This window comes from Passer domesticus, unplaced genomic scaffold (genome assembly GCF_036417665.1).
Source record: "Passer domesticus isolate bPasDom1 unplaced genomic scaffold, bPasDom1.hap1 HAP1_SCAFFOLD_44, whole genome shotgun sequence".
Taxonomy (NCBI): domain Eukaryota; kingdom Metazoa; phylum Chordata; class Aves; order Passeriformes; family Passeridae; genus Passer; species Passer domesticus.
Genome location: NW_026990160.1, coordinates 696,395 through 711,800, shown reverse-complemented (window position 1 = coordinate 711,800; position 15,406 = coordinate 696,395). Strand labels below are relative to the sequence as shown.

General features: G+C 54.4%; 1 protein-coding gene and 1 long non-coding RNA gene across 2 annotated transcripts; both read right to left on the bottom strand.

The window, feature by feature from the left end:
* Window positions 1–7,251: 7,251 nt before the first annotated feature.
* Window positions 7,252–9,625, bottom strand: LOC135292777 (uncharacterized). The gene is made up of 4 exons (XR_010354938.1): window positions 9,526–9,625; window positions 8,968–9,081; window positions 8,174–8,339; window positions 7,252–7,644 (listed from the first exon to the last, which is right to left on the bottom strand). It is a non-coding gene; the product is annotated as an uncharacterized LOC135292777 (long non-coding RNA).
* Window positions 9,626–9,702: 77 nt separating this feature from the next.
* LOC135292691 (uncharacterized) lies at window positions 9,703–14,647 on the bottom strand. The gene is made up of 13 exons (XM_064406796.1): window positions 14,545–14,647; window positions 14,356–14,457; window positions 14,088–14,195; window positions 13,325–13,396; window positions 13,165–13,236; window positions 12,977–13,078; window positions 12,433–12,549; window positions 12,043–12,114; window positions 11,883–11,954; window positions 11,694–11,795; window positions 11,129–11,236; window positions 9,979–10,039; window positions 9,703–9,712 (listed from the first exon to the last, which is right to left on the bottom strand). Exons 2-13 carry the CDS (start codon window positions 14,372–14,374, stop codon window positions 9,703–9,705), a joined length of 915 nt encoding a protein of 304 aa, XP_064262866.1. The 5' UTR covers window positions 14,375–14,457; window positions 14,545–14,647.
* Between the last annotated feature and the right edge of the window lie 759 nt (window positions 14,648–15,406).

Here is a 15,406-nt window from a genome sequence, read left to right as displayed (position 1 = left end):
CATTGCTCAGCAAAAACTTTGTTTTGCCTGCTAACATTGCTGGTCAGGCTGCATCCCTCAAGATGCTCTTGATTGTTGCAGTTCAAATTTATTGTATTGATTCCATTTCAAGTCTTGTTTAAGGGCTCTGTTGTGCCCCCATGTTTTTCCTGAGTTGGTTCACCTGTGGGTTTTTCCCTCGCTCCAAACTGTCCCTCATGCCCTTCCCCACCCCTTGTTCCAGCTCTTTCCCTGCCTGTCAAGGCAACCCAGCCCCTTGGTTCCCAAACCTTTGGGCTAATCCCTGATTGCAACTCCCCTTTGGAATTCCCCTACTCCTGGAAGCCCCATTGGCCCTTGTGACCCATCCTCTCCACCCTCCTACCCCAACTGGCCCCAGACACTTGATGTAATCCCCTCACTCCTCTCCTGAGGATTCCCTATTGGTTCATTGTTTGCATCCACCCCATGACTTGTATGTGTACAAAACCCCTTGGGCAGTACAGCTAGGGGCTTCTCATCCTGTTCTCTTCACCTGGACTAAGCTGTTCCTTGCGGAACCTGAAGACGGGACGCCTCCTCCTTTCTCCTGTGCCTCGTCCCTGTCGTGGCTTGTGTCTGGCACTGGAGAGCAAGTGGCACTAAAGGTTCTGCCTCTGGTAAATCCCCATAGCGAGGCAGTTCCCGACTCCTGCCGTAGTGCCGGAGTTCTAAGAGCTAGCCCAGGTTCCAGCACTCACTTCACTAATGTACCGAATACCCCTTCTTCAGTGCCTGCTCTGGTGCTCTGCCAGCTCACACAGCAGAGTGTGATTCACATACTGCAGCCCAGAGTTAGGTTGTTGCAACATTGAAATGGGTGTGGTTGGCAGGATCCCCGGGCATAAATCACTACAGAACTAAAGCAAATGTGTGCACTGTCCCAGGCTGGACTTGAATAGACACAGGAATTGTGGAAAGATGAGGACAAGATAGCAGAGAACAATGGAAAAACCAGCTGAAAATGAGGACATGCTAAAGGAGTTATTTGTGCACAATTGGGGGTATATTTTTCTTGGGTGCAAAGCAAAATGAAAAGCTCCTAAATGCCCAAAAGATGAGAACTGTGTGTGGTAAATAGGTATGATTCATGCTGACAAAATTGAAACAGTAATCAATATTGATAAAGTAATTAATATTTGGAAACAATAAAACAGTTAAAGGTGTAATATCAAGCAAGAAAGGGAGAGGAGGGGTTCCCCCCTCTCCCCACCGTTCTCCTGCAGATGTTCAGAACAGGAGGAAGCAAGAGATAACTATGACTAAATTTAGTTGGAAGAGAGGAGAATTTGGTTGGACAGCAGGCAAATGTTGATTATACGAGATCCACTGCTTTAATGTTAGAACACAATATTGGCTTATACTGTAGCATCTTGGTGCGCGTGTGTAATCCAAAAGGTGAACTACAGGACATGGAGGAAGAGGAGAGGTCTTCCTCAAAGAAGATCCCCAAAGAGTGGTACAACTTACTTAAAGAAGTGTGGAGCATGCGTGGTAAAGGTGATGATGAGGGCAGTGATACAAGTGTGACGAATCGAAAATGGGAGGAGATGGTAATGACATACAGCATAAAAAGGGGAATTTTGGCTTGACACGCTAGTACGTGAGGTGACAGGGGTCCAAAAGCCCTGCATTCCGTACCTCACGCATACCCCGCATGGTTATTTTTGCTCATACGCTATTATCAGGACCAAATTATTCGCAATTTAAACCAAAATATATAGTCAGTGTTTCGAGTGTATTCAATGGTGTATATATATTAAGTTACATAATTAAAAGTGGTGATACATTTAATTTTTTTGATTGGATAATTGGGCAAATATAACATGTGGAATGTCCTCCACAGCAGAGTGTCAGACCTCAGGATCTTTTTAAACAATTTTATCAAGGTGGAACTGTGGCGGCTTCAGCTGGTGCCTCTGGGGGACCTTGAACAAAGAACCCCTGAGCTTTTCTACCTTCCCAGGTGAAGTGTGATAGTCTGAGGTCTTCCTGCTGTGTCCGAGTACCGGGCCACTGGCTGGCACCACAGGTCCCCAGACCCTCTGCTGAGGGTCTCCTACAGTCAAGTTTAGTCTGTCACATTTGGCTTTTCTCTCTGATCCACCACCAGGACCAAAGATCACACGGTCGTGAGGATGTAAAAATGCCTGTTCCTTCTGGAACATTGCTGTTGTGTGACAGCCGTGCAGGCAGAGCGGGCAGCTGTAGGGATACTGACTCGCTTCCCTGGTCCCAGCCGTGCTGCATCCATCGAGCTGCTGGGTGTTGGTGCTCGCTGGGACGCGGCCCGGCCCGGCACCACGGGAGTTAGGAAGGGTCTTGAAGGAATTCCCACGCGTTAAAGCAGACGATTTAGCCTGGGATTTTAAGTTGTTTCTCAGTTAACCTTGTAAAAGGCCAAAACAAGTCTCCTATGAATTCTGTCCCTGTCAAGTTCAGTTCTGCCCCAAAAGCCCCTCAGCATTCTCAGGGCAGTGGCAGGAGCCGGGTGCTGGCCCGGAGCCCCGCTGGCCGGGGAGAGCACGGCCCAGAGCGAGCCCCTGCTGCCCGGGATGGCCACAGGCCCGGGGGAGCCGGGCGGGCAACGCCAGGGCCCAGTCCAGGGCTCCTGGGGCTCCTCTGGCATCTGTTCCGTCTCCTCGGGCGCTGAGCGGTGCCCGTCCCGCGGGGCTGTCTGTGCCCGGCCCCAAAAGAGGCAGGGCCGGGGCTGTGGCCCCTGGGCTGGCGGTGCCGCCTGCCCGGCGCTCAGCACCGCCCGTGCCGTGTCAGTGCAGCGTGACCCGGCGGGGCAGCTCCGCCTCGGCGCTTCGCCACCGCCATCCCGGCACGGCGGCTGGCCCTGGGCCGCGGCAGCCCCGAGCCGCACGGGCCCGGGAGGGACTGCCGGAGGTCCCCGTCCCCTGCGTGCCTCAGCAGACACTCCAGCCCCACTGCGTGCAGCAGGAGGGACACAAAGCACCTGCACGCTTACGAGAGTCCACAGCCCTTTCTACATGTGAAATGAGACCCCAGAACCGTGACATGTGCCTCAGGAGAGATCCCAGCACCCTGCACACCTTGGGAGAGATCCCAAACCCTCTGCATGCCTCACACAGGATTCCAAATCCCTTGCATGACTTGAAGTGGACCCCAGTGCCCTCCATGCCTCAGAGGAAACCTAAAATATCCCTGGGTGTGTCACAAGGGACCCCAGCCCCTCGTGCAGCTTAGGGGGACTCCAAAGCCCCCACGTGCCCTACAGGGAAGTCCAGGCCAGCTATGCCGTGTGTTTCGACCTGGAAATCAAGCCTGGTTGCACCTGGGTTGTTGTGTCTCTGGGGCTGCTCACCAGCCATGTCGGACCCGGAGGCCACACAGCCCTTCCCTTCCCTTCCCTTCCCTTCCCTTCCCTTCCCTTCCCTTCCCTTCCCTTCCCTTCCCTTCCCTTCCCTTCCCTTCCCTTCCCTTCCCTTCCCTTCCCTTCCCTTCCCTTCCCTTCCCTTCCCTTCCCTTCCCTTCCCTTCCCTTCCCTTCCCTTCCCTTCCTTCTGGCCCTCGCTGAGAGCAGCAGACCCTGTGCAGCACCCTGGATTGGTGACAGCCCAACAATTAGGTCCTATCAAGTGTGTGTTAATTAGGGAGGAGCTTTGTTTTGCCTGCTGACATTGCTGGTCAGGCTGTGTCCCTGGAGATACTCTTGATAGCTTCCCTCTTTTCCTGGGCATGGCACTGGAGGAGGTCTGGGCCCAGATGATCCCACGGAAGGAAATGTCCCTCAGCCCAGGGACGCTCAGCATGGGCTGCCCCATCCCCTCGGGGCCCCACCGCTGGTCACAGTGAAGCCATCTGCAGAATAAATAGACTCCACTGTTGCCCTGGTTTTTAATGTTCTGTCCTGGATTAGGGTCAATCTGGGAGAAAACCTCCAAAGGGGCCCCCCAGAAAGGAAACCCACATGGCCCCTTCCCCCCAGCGGTTCGGGAAGGATTCCTTGGAGAGAAGTGGAAAGAACCTGTTTATTTGACAGGCAAAACACCCCCAGCACACAAAATGAACAATACCAGATGACAATGCTTTCACCGATCTGAAAAGGATGACAAATTCAGAAAGTCTTTCCTGGCAGTGGTGGCTCTGTTGTCGCTCCCTCCGGCGCTGGGGATAGCTGCTGCAGCCACAGGATGCAAACTCTCGGTGTTTCCCAGGTCCCAGTCTGGAGCAGGTGTGAGTGGTTCCAAAAAGGGAAAGGAAAAACAGTCCAGGGAAAAATCTGGACTGCTTAGCTAAACTGACTAACAAGCAGAAGCCAAAAAGCAAAAGCAAAGCAGGAGCAGAGCAGAAGCAAGAGCAAAGCAAGCAACAGAAAGCAAAGCAAAAAGCAAAAGCTGCACTATGTACTGCGCCGTCTGTCTGTCCTGCCAGCCGTGGGGGAGCAGGCTGATAACAAACCAAAACAAACCTTGCTCTTCAGAGCCAGTCGTGAAGGCACAGTATGTGATATCCAGCATTAACAGAACACACGACTGGGGATGCAAGCATCATCACCTCACCCTAGGACAAGTTCTTCTTCTAAGCCTTCTGATGTTTACATTCTTGTAACAAACTTTCTCACGCACTTTAGGTAAATAACTTATTGTTATGCATTCTTTTCTGCAGGAGGAGAAATTTGATGGACTGTTGGTTTGTCCAGTGTCATTGGAGAGGTGGCACTTTCACCCTCCAATCCACTGTCACTTTTGGAAATCTGTAAATGTTGGAGTCAGAAATTCAACTGCCCTCTTTTTTACCTTGGAGAGATGCGTGTCTGTGTTGTTTTATTTCATGTCCTATAGTGACACTCCACAACCTGATGTAGTTATAAAGTGGGGATGCATGTCAGGGCCTGGCACAGGCGAGATGGCTCTTGTGAAAACTTGTGCCCCGAGCCCTGGTCCGAGCCACATCTTTGTTCACAAACCTGTTCCATATGTAATGCATTACACAATCTCTTCATGCACATTCAACCCCTGGCCCCGCCTGTCCTCCCCTCACATGGCGATGAGATCCACGCCCTTCTGGGCACACGTTGTTTCCTGTGGTGGTCACACTGGGGTCTTTGGTGGTCTCTGAGGCCGAAGGCTGTGGTCTTGCTCATGACTGAACTTTTGAACTTTTCTCCTGTGTGCGTGCACTGTGGTCCTTTGGTGCTTATCTGAGTACGTCTGTTGGTTTGGATCAGCTTGGAGACAGAGGAGCTCCTTAGTCTAGGCTTCTTGCATTCCCTGGTCTTCTCCTGGTGTTATGAGTAAAAAAGTCATCTGTAGCTATGATATTTTATTAAAAATCCTTTCCTAGGATTTTTCCCCTTCTGAGGAGCTGAGGGCCTCAGGAAAGAAATGTAAACAATAATTATCTGCTGCTGCTGTGGAATGCAACAGGTGCATCTTCCATTGGTCCATGTGCATTGTTTTCACTTGATGACCAATCACAGCCAACTGTGTTGAGCCTGTGAGCAGTCACAAGATTTTTGTTATGCATTCCATTCTATTCTTCTTCTTTGTAGCCTTCTGGTCATTTTTTCCTCTCTGTTCTTTTAGTGTAGTTTTAATGTAGTATTTTAATAGAATATATAATAAATCAACCTTCTGAAATGGAGTCAAGCCTCGTGTCTCCACACCTGGTGTGTTCACCCCCACAAATTATCCATTTTTTTTTTAAGGCTGCAAAGTTAAACAGGTTGGGCCAGTTGTTGAGAGTTGAAGTGTTGACTATTTCTTGTTGATAGCTTCATGTTGCAATCACCTCTTATTAATAGTTTTTCTTCAATTACCTGTTAATGGTTAGAAATCAAGGGTAATTGTCCCCCTGCTGCTTCACCAGAGCCTGCAGGTAGCAGGGTAGAGGGGGTGACGTCAGAGCTAGTATGCAGATGAGAATGCATTTCACCAAAGTTTGCAATTTTACAGGAAAAGAAACCCTAAAAAAACAAGTCAACATGGAATTAAGAAACCTAAGTAATGTCTAAATGTGAGGAACTTAATCCAGTATCTGCTAAGATCCTTTTTACTCCTCACCCTAACCTGAAAGGATGTCAGCTAGAAAGAGGACCTGAAATGTTAGACCAAAAAAGCAGAATTCCCACTACTCCCTCGAGGACGGAAGGCCCAGCTCTGCCTGCATACCAGCGGACACAGCTGCATCATCCTCCTCCTTCGTGCCACTCCTGGGAGCAGCGGGGGTGCGGGCGACCTGTCGTTTCTCCCCAACCTGAGCTGAATATTTTAATAAAGGCATTATAAAGGAGAAAGATCTCCTGCCCTATTTATTACGCTGGTATTGTCCTTCATAGCAAGAAGCTTCAGATATCTGCATTTTCCTATGCCCTTTGTACCATGGCAGACGTTTCTTAAGTAAAAGGTTAAAATTCAACACATAATTCTACAATTTAAAATTTAAATGCTTAGTCCATATATTGCTAACTTAATTGAACCCCCCAAAACCTCCATTTCAACAGCAACCCCTGCCTGGCTTCTGCCTGCCCACACCGTGGGCATCCACGGCTCCTCCTGGGCATGGAGCTCAGTCAGTGCTGGTGCTGGGTGGGCTTTGCTGCTGCTGCCACCTGGACACTGGGGTGACCGCTTGTCCTAGGTTGCAGTGTAAAGATGTATTCTAATCCCATCCTCAACAGCTGCTGAAACCAGGAGGGGCATTGTTTCTTCCTTATCTCCTGTTAATGGGCCCATCAATGTCTTGCCACATGAGTCAGAGATAACTCCCTCCCAGAGCCATTTCTGTTTCATGGCTAATCAAGGACCCACAGCATGAGGCAGAATGATATCAGCCAACTGTGAGATGCTCTGCCCATGGGGGAGGAGCTAAGCATCCCCAGCTGGATATAATCTGGGTTTTGGGACACAACAAGCAGTCTTTCCACTGGATTCCCAGAGGAACATCTGCCCTTACCCACTGCTTTTCCAGAGGATGAGAGCTACCAGATGGTTTCTACAGGATCACCACTTCCAAAAGTCCATTTCATCTGGACTGCTACCACCACCCTAACTAGCAGGGTGTCAGCAGGCTGTATTCTGAGCCTGTCAGTGGTTTTTCTTTTGTATTATTGCATGTATTTTGGTTTTTTTTCCCTTTTCCTAATAAATTGTATTTCTGACTTGGAGTCTCTCACTGGTTTTGCTTTCAAACCACAACACAGATCCGTCTCTTTATTTGAACAGAGGAATTGGCCATTGCCTACCCTGCAAGCGGGGGGGGGGAGGGCGGGGAGGGTGGGGTGGGGTGTCACCTTCAGTGTTTCTTAGAGGGCAAGGCCAGAGGGCTCAGGGGCAGAGGAAGGGATGTGTTGGTCTCAGGAAGGGCTGGAAGGTGCTGGGTTGGTCCTGGGGTCTCTAGAGGAACTCGGGTTGGCTGGGATGGGACAGACAGAGAAAAAAAAAGGGATGAAGGCAGCTTGGGGAGGCCCATGGGGAGAGCAGGTGGCAGTGGGATCTATGGGGCAATAAGAGGCTTCCTCGTAGACTGTTGTTCTGGGGTCCTCTTCACAGAACACTTGAGAGGGCTGTCCAGGCTGTTCCTGCTGCTGGAGGAGCTGCTCACGCTGTCTGGCTGTGAGGTGCAGCCACCGTCTTCCAACTCCTGTCCCGAGGTGCTCCTGTGCAGAGAGGAGGTGGCGGAGGCCCCAGCTGCCAGTGGCACACAGGGACCCTCGTGCACAGCAGGGCCCAGAGCTGGCAAGGCTCCCCAGCACGGCTGGAGCTGCTGGCACAGCTGGGCCCCACTGGACAGCTGCCCCTCAAGGCCCCGGCCAGCAGGGCACGGCTCTGGGCAGGGTCCCTGGCCAGGAGCGGGCCCCAGAGCGCCTCTGCCTTTCAAGGGCAATCTCGGCCCTGCTCTTTCTCCTCCCCACCACCCTCTGCCTCTGCCCCGTGCCCCTGGGGCTGCTCTTGGCCAGGCAGCCTCAGTGGGAGCCAGCACTGGCTGCAGCCCCAGCGGGGCCCCCAGGACAAGGCCCAGCAATTGAGAGGCCAATGGAAGCACTGGGCAGCAGCCGAACCCTCAGCTGAGTTATTTGGACAATCATGGACTTGCCACAACCCCCTGCAGTCTCAATGGGAATGTTGCCTGACCACGTTAGACTTTCAAAAGAAGCTGTTTGAGGGGGAGAGCAACAAAACACTCACTGTTTTCTCTTCCAGGAATACCCGATTCCAAAGCAGTACAACATGAACGCAAGCCCCAAACAAAGCACGCTTGCCAGTAACAGTAGCCAGCAGCCTGTTCCCTGACAGAAACCCCTTCTGAGGCCATCCTGGGCATTGGGAACAGGTCTTGTGGTGCCGGCTGCATCTGTGGGAGAGATGGGGAGTGTGAGCCCGTGCTGTGCTGCACTGCTGAGATGGCAGCACGGTGGATACGGGCAGGACGTTCTCTGTTTCCCCCAGAGCTGGGGCCTGCAGGCACCTTGCCGGCCCTTGGCACAGGCTGTGCCAGCCAACAAAGCCCAGCAGGCCGGGAGGAGAGCCCGGGGGCAGCGCAGCTGCTTGGGCAGTGGCTGCTGCCAGGGACACGGGCCAAAGCCATCCCTGAGCAGCCACTGCCACCCCTGGCCCTCCCTGCCCCGTGACAGCTCCCCCAGCCCCAGGGGACAGGCTCAGGCCCTGTCAGGACCCAGCGCAGCCCCTGCCCAGTCGGGAGCCAGGGCTGGCTCTGGCCCTGGGCTGGCGGCAGGGCTCCCGCTCGGGGCTGCTCCTGTGCCTTGGGCCTCTGGGCACTCAGGGCCAGCTCCGCAGCAGCTCCAGCGCCAGGGACGTTGCTGCACCAGTCCCGTTTCCCCGGGGCTCTGAACCAGCTCCAGAGGCCTGGAAGCCGAGGCACCTCCAGCTTTGGCTGCTGCCGGGCCGGGCAAGGGCAGGCCCTGGGGGAAGAGCTCCTGCCACACAGCCCTGGCCAGGGCTGAGCCCAGCACAGCAATTACCTGCTGTGCCTGTGCCCGTGTCTGTCATTGCCTTCCTTCCTGCAGCTAGGGCTGCCAATGAGCCACTGCTTCTCCCTGGCTGTTCCTCCTCCTGAACAGCCTTTTGGTCCATCACTTGAAAAAGGAAAAAAGGGACAACAGGAACAAATGGAAATATTCCCCACTGGGGAGGTGGCACCTTCAGGAGGCAATGCTTGTCTAAGTCACAGGTAAAGATCAGGAAAAAGCCCAGGTAATTGGGGCTGGGCCAGTGCACTCCCTTGTGCAAACAGCTGCACTGCCTGATCTTCTCACAGACTGGGAAATGGCAGGGGATCTCAGGCCCACGGTACAGTTGGGGCACCCTGTCAGCTGATGCCAAATTCCATCCTGCAGAGGCTGGGGAGGAATTGCAGCCAGGCCAGGCTGGGAAACAGCCGTGCAGGGCGTGAAAGTAGCAGCGGGGCAGCGAGGCTGCCATGGATCCCTTCCTGCTGTGCCGGGCACGGCGTGTCCTGATGTGCAGCCAAAGCCCCCGGCTGCTGAGACCCAAGGGAAGCACGAGGGAAATGCACCCACCTTGTCCTCCGGGTGCTTCCTTCTGTGTTTCTCTCAGGAATTCATCTGCCTCATGAGACTTTTTGGCTGCAGTATCTTGGGTCTTTCCTTTTGGAGGACCAAAGAGAAAGTGGTTCCATTTCCCAGGAATGGATTCCACAAGGGGAGGGCTCAGCCTGTGGGGTCAGCAGGGACACACTACTCACCCCTGCCATGGGAGCTGGGTTGGGGCCAAGCATCCAGCCCTGGAGCTGAAGAAGTCCTCCCTGCAGACACACCTGTAACTCAACAGCCACAGAAGCTTCTGCCATCTCTGCTGATCTGCACGGGCACCACTGAGCCGCAGGAGCGGTGAGGGGATTGTGCAGGGCGAGGGCACACACATGCATGGTTCTGTGCTGGCACCTGCAGCAATGCCTCCGTGGCCAAGTTTGGGCTCTGAGCTGGCAGCTCTCCCAGGGGAAAGGCCTTGACCTACCCTCAGCATCTCCCAGAGCCTCCGTCCTGGATGTGGGGCCTTCACCAGCAGGTTCAGCTGCAAAGAAAGGCAGGACAGAAGAGCTCCTGTGGCACTGCAGGAGATCCTCAGGCTGCCCACAAAGCTCAGCCCCGGGGCACAGCCCTGGGCCCGGCCCCTTCCCTCTCTGCTCTTCTCTGTGTCTCCATAGAGCACATGGTAGGACACACTGGCATTGCACACGGGAAGAAGATTGAAAGCTAAATGCTCCTTCCTCCCACTGACAGCAATCCTGTGGGATCCCTCAGGGCTCCAGAAGGGAGCAGGGCAAGATTCTCAGAATCCCTCAGCCCTTCCATAATGTTAAGGGAAATGGCTTATGAGTGAGCTCTTGTCTCATTGACACTGATTATTCTGTCAAGAAAGCCACATGGAGGAATAGACTCCAGCATCCTCCAGGAATTTCAAGCCATTTTCCGGCAAGGCTTCAAAAAAATCAAAGTCATGATTCCAGTCTAGAAGGGAGCAGATATCAGAACGATATCAGTGGCATTCTAGGATCCCCTTCTGCCACAGGGAACTGGGCACTGCCAGGGGGTCGGCTAAGGCCATGGGAGCCAGATGGGAATGGACATGGCCAAAGGTGCACAGGGGCCTAGGGAGCTCTGGGCTGGCTCCTGGTCACTCTCCACACTCTTTCCCTGCCCTCAGCAACATCCCTGCTAGGGGTGGCTGGAGCACCACAGGGCCCCGGGGCTCTCTCCTTCACATACAAAAGAAATCCTCCCTAAAGCCCTGGGGAAAACGGCAGGAGGCATTGCCAGAGCTATCCCTCCCTCCCTCTGTCCCTCCTGCCCTCCTTCTGTGGGGACAGCTCCCACAGCCCAAGGGCAAACAGCCAGGCCCTCTCAGGACACACTGGAACCTTGCTCTCCCCCTCTGTCCTTTCCCCACCGTGGGCACCCCGTGCAGTCACTGCCAGGTTTCAGGACATGTCTCCCATGGAGGGACCCCAGCAGGACTGCTCAGTACCCGAGTGCCCTGAGCCTGCTCGGGATAATTCCCCTGGGCTGTGCTGCTCTAGTCCAGGCTGTGCCCGCACTGCCAAGCAGCAGAGAGGGCAGCTCAAGCCTCAGCAGGGCTCAGGCGCAGAGGCACAGCAATTACCTCCTGTGCCTGTGCCTTGTACAGCCTCCCTTCCTGCAGCAGAGGCTGGCACGGAACCACTGCTTCCTCTGGGAAGTGCTTCCATGTGCACAGGCTCTCCTTTCATTTCTGGAGAATGGGAAAGAGACAGCTGGATCAGATGGAAACATTCCTCACTGGAAATGGGGTAGGGGACAATTTCAGGAGGCATCACTTGTGAAAGGAATGGATAAGGATCAGAAAACACCCAGGATTTTGGGACAACCCAAGGCTGCTTCCTTCATCAAACAGCTCCAACATCTGATCTGCCTGGACACCAGGAAATTGTAGAGGATCTGAGGGTGGGCATGGAGTATGGTGCAATTAGGGCTGCCTATCAGCTGATGCCAAATTCCTTCCTGCAGAGGCTGGGCAGAAGCTGCAGCCAGGCCAGGCTGGGAAACAGCCCTGCAGGGTGTGAAAGCAGCAGCGGGGCAGCGAGGCTGCCATGGATCCCTTCCCGCTGTGCCGGGCACAGCGTGTCCAGATGTGCAGCCAAAGCCCCGGCTGCTGAGTCCCAGGGACAGCACAAGGGAAATGCACCCACCTTGCTTTCTCTGCAGACGTTCCTTCAGCATTTGCCACATGATTTCTAATGGGTCCTGGAATTTCTTGCCTGCCATGTCTTTGGTCTCTCCTATCGTAGGACCTTAAGAGAAAGTAGTTCAATTTCCCAGGAATGGATCTCACAAAAGCAGGGCTCAGCCTGAGGGGTCAGCAGGGACACACTACTCACTCCTGTGATGGGAGCTGGCCTTTTGTGCAGCATCCAAGGTAGGAGTTGGTGAAGTCGTCCCTGCAGACACATCTGGAACACAACAGCCACAGAAGCTTCTGTCACCTGGTCCTGACCAGTCAGTCAAACATTACGCCTTGGTGGAACAGTGAGAACATACCTGCAGAATGCCCAGAGGGTTTCACAACTTCATAGCGCCAGGCTAACGGAGAATCCTTCCCAGCATCCCAGTCTGGAAGAAAACCAAGATGAGAACTGTTTCCATTGTGTGCCAGGGCTGGCTCTGGCCCTGGGCTGGCAGCAGGGCTCCTGCTCGGGGCTGCTCCTGTGCCTTGGGCCTCTGGGCACTCAGGGCCAGCTCCGCAGCAGCTGCAGCGCGAGGGACGTTGCTGCACCAGTCCCGTTTCCCAGGGCTCTGAACGAGCTCCTGAGGCCTGGAAGCCCAGGCACCTCCAGCTTTGGCTGCTGCCGGGCCGGGCAAGGGCAGGCCCTGGGGGAAGAGCTGCTGCCACACAGCCCCGGCCAGGGCTGAGCCCAGCACAGCAATTACCTGCTGTGCCTGTGCCCGTGTCTGGCATTGCCTTCTTTCCTGCAGCAGAGGCTGGCACTGAAGATGGAGTGCTTCCTTCAAGAAATGCCACCTTCCACTGAAGCACTATGTCCATCTCTTGACAAAGGAAGGGAAACAGCTGCATCAGATGGGGCTGTTCCCAGTTGGGTGGTGGTATCTGAGGTAATATTTGTGAAATTTATGGAGCAGGAAAATGGGCAGGTTACAGTGGCATGATGTGAGCACTTCCACCTCCAAACAGCCACCCTTTCCTAATCTGTAGGGCTGGATATAGTGGGGGATCTCAGGGTGTGATACAGTTTGGGCTGCCTGTCAGCTGATGCCAAATGCCTTCCTGCAGAGGCTGGGGAGGAAGTGCAGCCAGGCCAGGCTGGGAAACAGCCCTGCAGGGTGTGAAAGCAGCAGCGGGGCAGCGAGGCTGCCATGGATCCCTTCCTGCTGTGCCGGGCACGGCGAGTCCAGATGTGCAGCCAAAGCCCCCGGCTGCTGAGTCCCAGGGACAGCATGAGGGAAATGCACCCACCTTGTCTTGTCTGCAGGAGTTCCTTCAGCTCTTGCCTCATCTGTTTGGATGGTTCCAGGGATATCTTATCTGTTGTATCTTGGATTTTCCCTGTTGGAGTAACTTAGAGTAAAATATTTCCATTTCCCAGGAATGGATCCTACAAAACCAGGGATCAGCATGTGCAGTCAGCAGGACACACTACTCACCACTCTGATGGGAGCTGGGCTTTTGTGCAGCTTCCAAGGTAGGAGCTGGAGAAGTCCTCCCTGTAGACACATCTGTAACACAACAGCCACAGAAGCTTCTGTCACCTGGTTCATGCCCAGTTGTCTACAATTCTTCCTTGGTGGCACACTGAGAACATACCTGCAGGAGGCTCCAAGGGCTTGGAAACTTTATTCATCCAAGCTAATGGAGAAGCCTTCCCGGCAACCTCATCTAGAACGGAGCACAGATGAGAACACTTTCCAGGGTGTGCTGGGATCCCTTTCTGCCACAGGGAACTGGGCACTGCAAGGGTAAAGCTGTGGGAGCCAGATGTGAACAGAGACATGGCCAAAGGTGCACAGGGTCCTGGGGAGCTCTGGGCTGGCTCCTGGTCACTCTCCACACTCTTTCCCTGCCCTCAGCAACATCCCTGGGAGGGGTGGCTGGAGAAATGCAGGGCCCTGGGACTCTCTCCCTCATACACAGAAGAAATCCTCCCTGAAGCCCTCGGGAAAACTGCAGCAGGCAGTGCCACAGCTATGCCTCCCTCCCTCCCTCCCTCCCTCCCTCCCTCCCTCCCTCCCTCCCTCCCTCCCTCCCTCCCTCCCGCCCTCCTTCTGCTGGGACAGCTCCCAGATCCCAAGGGCAAACAGCCAGGTCCTCTCAGGACACACTGGAGCCTTGCTCTCCCCCTCTGTCCTTTCCCCACCGTGGGCACCCCGTGCAGTCGCTGCCAGGTTTCAGGACATGTCTCCCAAGGAGGGACCCCAGCAGGACTGCTCAGTACCCAAGTGCCCTGAGCCTGTTGGGGATAATTCCCCTGGGCTGTGCCGCTCTAGTCCAGGCTGTGCCCGCACTGCCAAGCAGCAGAGAGGGCAGCTCAAGCCTCAGCAGGGCTCAATCCCAGAGGCACAGCGATTACCTCCTGGGCCTGGGTCTGGCATGGCCTCCCTTCCTGCAGCAGAGGCTGGCATGGAACCACTGCTTCCTCTGGGTAATGCTTCCATGTGCACAGGCTCTCCTTTCATTTCTGGAAAAAGGAAAAGGCACAGCTGGATCAGATGGAAACATTCCTCATTAGGAATGGGCCATGGATCCCTTCCTGCTGTGCCGGGACAGTCTCATCCAGATGTGTAGCCAAAGCCCCCGGCTGCTGAGTCCCAGGGGAAGCATGAGGAAAATGCACCCACCTTGTCCTCCCTGCCACATTTCCTTCAGCTCTTGCTTCGTCTGTTTGGGGGGTTCCAGGGATATCTGGTCTGTTCTGTCTTGGATCTTCCCTGTCGGAGAACCTTAGAGAAAAATATTTCCATTTCCCAGGAATGGATCCCACAAAAGCAGAGCTCAACTTGTGTGGTCAGCAGGGACACACTACTCACCCCTGCCATGGGAGCTGGGTTGGGGCTGAGCATCCAGCGCTGGAGCTGGAGAAGTCCTCCCTGCAGACACACCTGTAACTCAACAGCCACAGAAGCTTCTGCCATCTCTGCTGATCTGCACGGGCACCACTGAGCCGCAGGAGCGGTGAGGGGATCGTGCAGGGCGAGGGCACACACGTGCATGGTTCTGTGCTGGCACCTGCAGCGCTGCCTCCGTGGCCAAGTTTGGGCTCTGAGCTGGCAGCTCTCCCAGGGGAAAGGCCTTGACCTACCCTCAGCATCTCCCAGAGCCTCAGTCCTGGATGTGGGACCTTCACCGGCAGGTTCAGCTGCAAAGAAAGGCAGGACAGAAGAGCTCCTGTGGCACTGCAGGAGATCCTCAGGCTGCCCACAAGGCTCAGCCCTGGGGCACAGCCCTGGCCCCGGCCCAGCCCCTTCTCTTTCTGCTCTTCTCTGTGGCTGCACAGAGCACACGGAAGGACACACTGGCATTGCACACGGGAGGAAGATTGAAAGCTAAATGCTCCTTCCTCCCACTGACAGTGATCCTGTGGGAGCCCTCAGGCCTCCAGAAGGGAGCAGGGCAAGGTTTCCAGATTCTTTCAACCTTAAGATTATGATAACATTAATGGTTTATAAGTGATCTTTTGTTGCATTGATCCTGATTATTCACTCAGGAAAGGCTGAATGAAAACTTGCCTCCAGCATCCTCTAGGAACTTCAAACCATCATTCATCAGGACTTCCTGAGAACCCATGTCACAATTCCAGTCTAGAAGGGAGCAGAGATCAGAAACATTTCCATGGTGTGCTGGGATCCCCTTCTGCCACAGGGAACTGGGCACTGCAGGGGTCTTGGGTAA

Coding starts and splice junctions, on each gene's coding strand:
- LOC135292691 (XM_064406796.1), bottom strand. Junction 13,237..13,324: donor GCCCTTGGAGCCTCCTGCAG/GTATGTTCTCAG, acceptor GTTGTGTTACAG/ATGTGTCTACAGGGAGGACT. Junction 12,115..12,432: donor CACGGGCACAGGCACAGCAG/GTAATTGCTGTG, acceptor GTTTTCTTCCAG/ACTGGGATGCTGGGAAGGAT.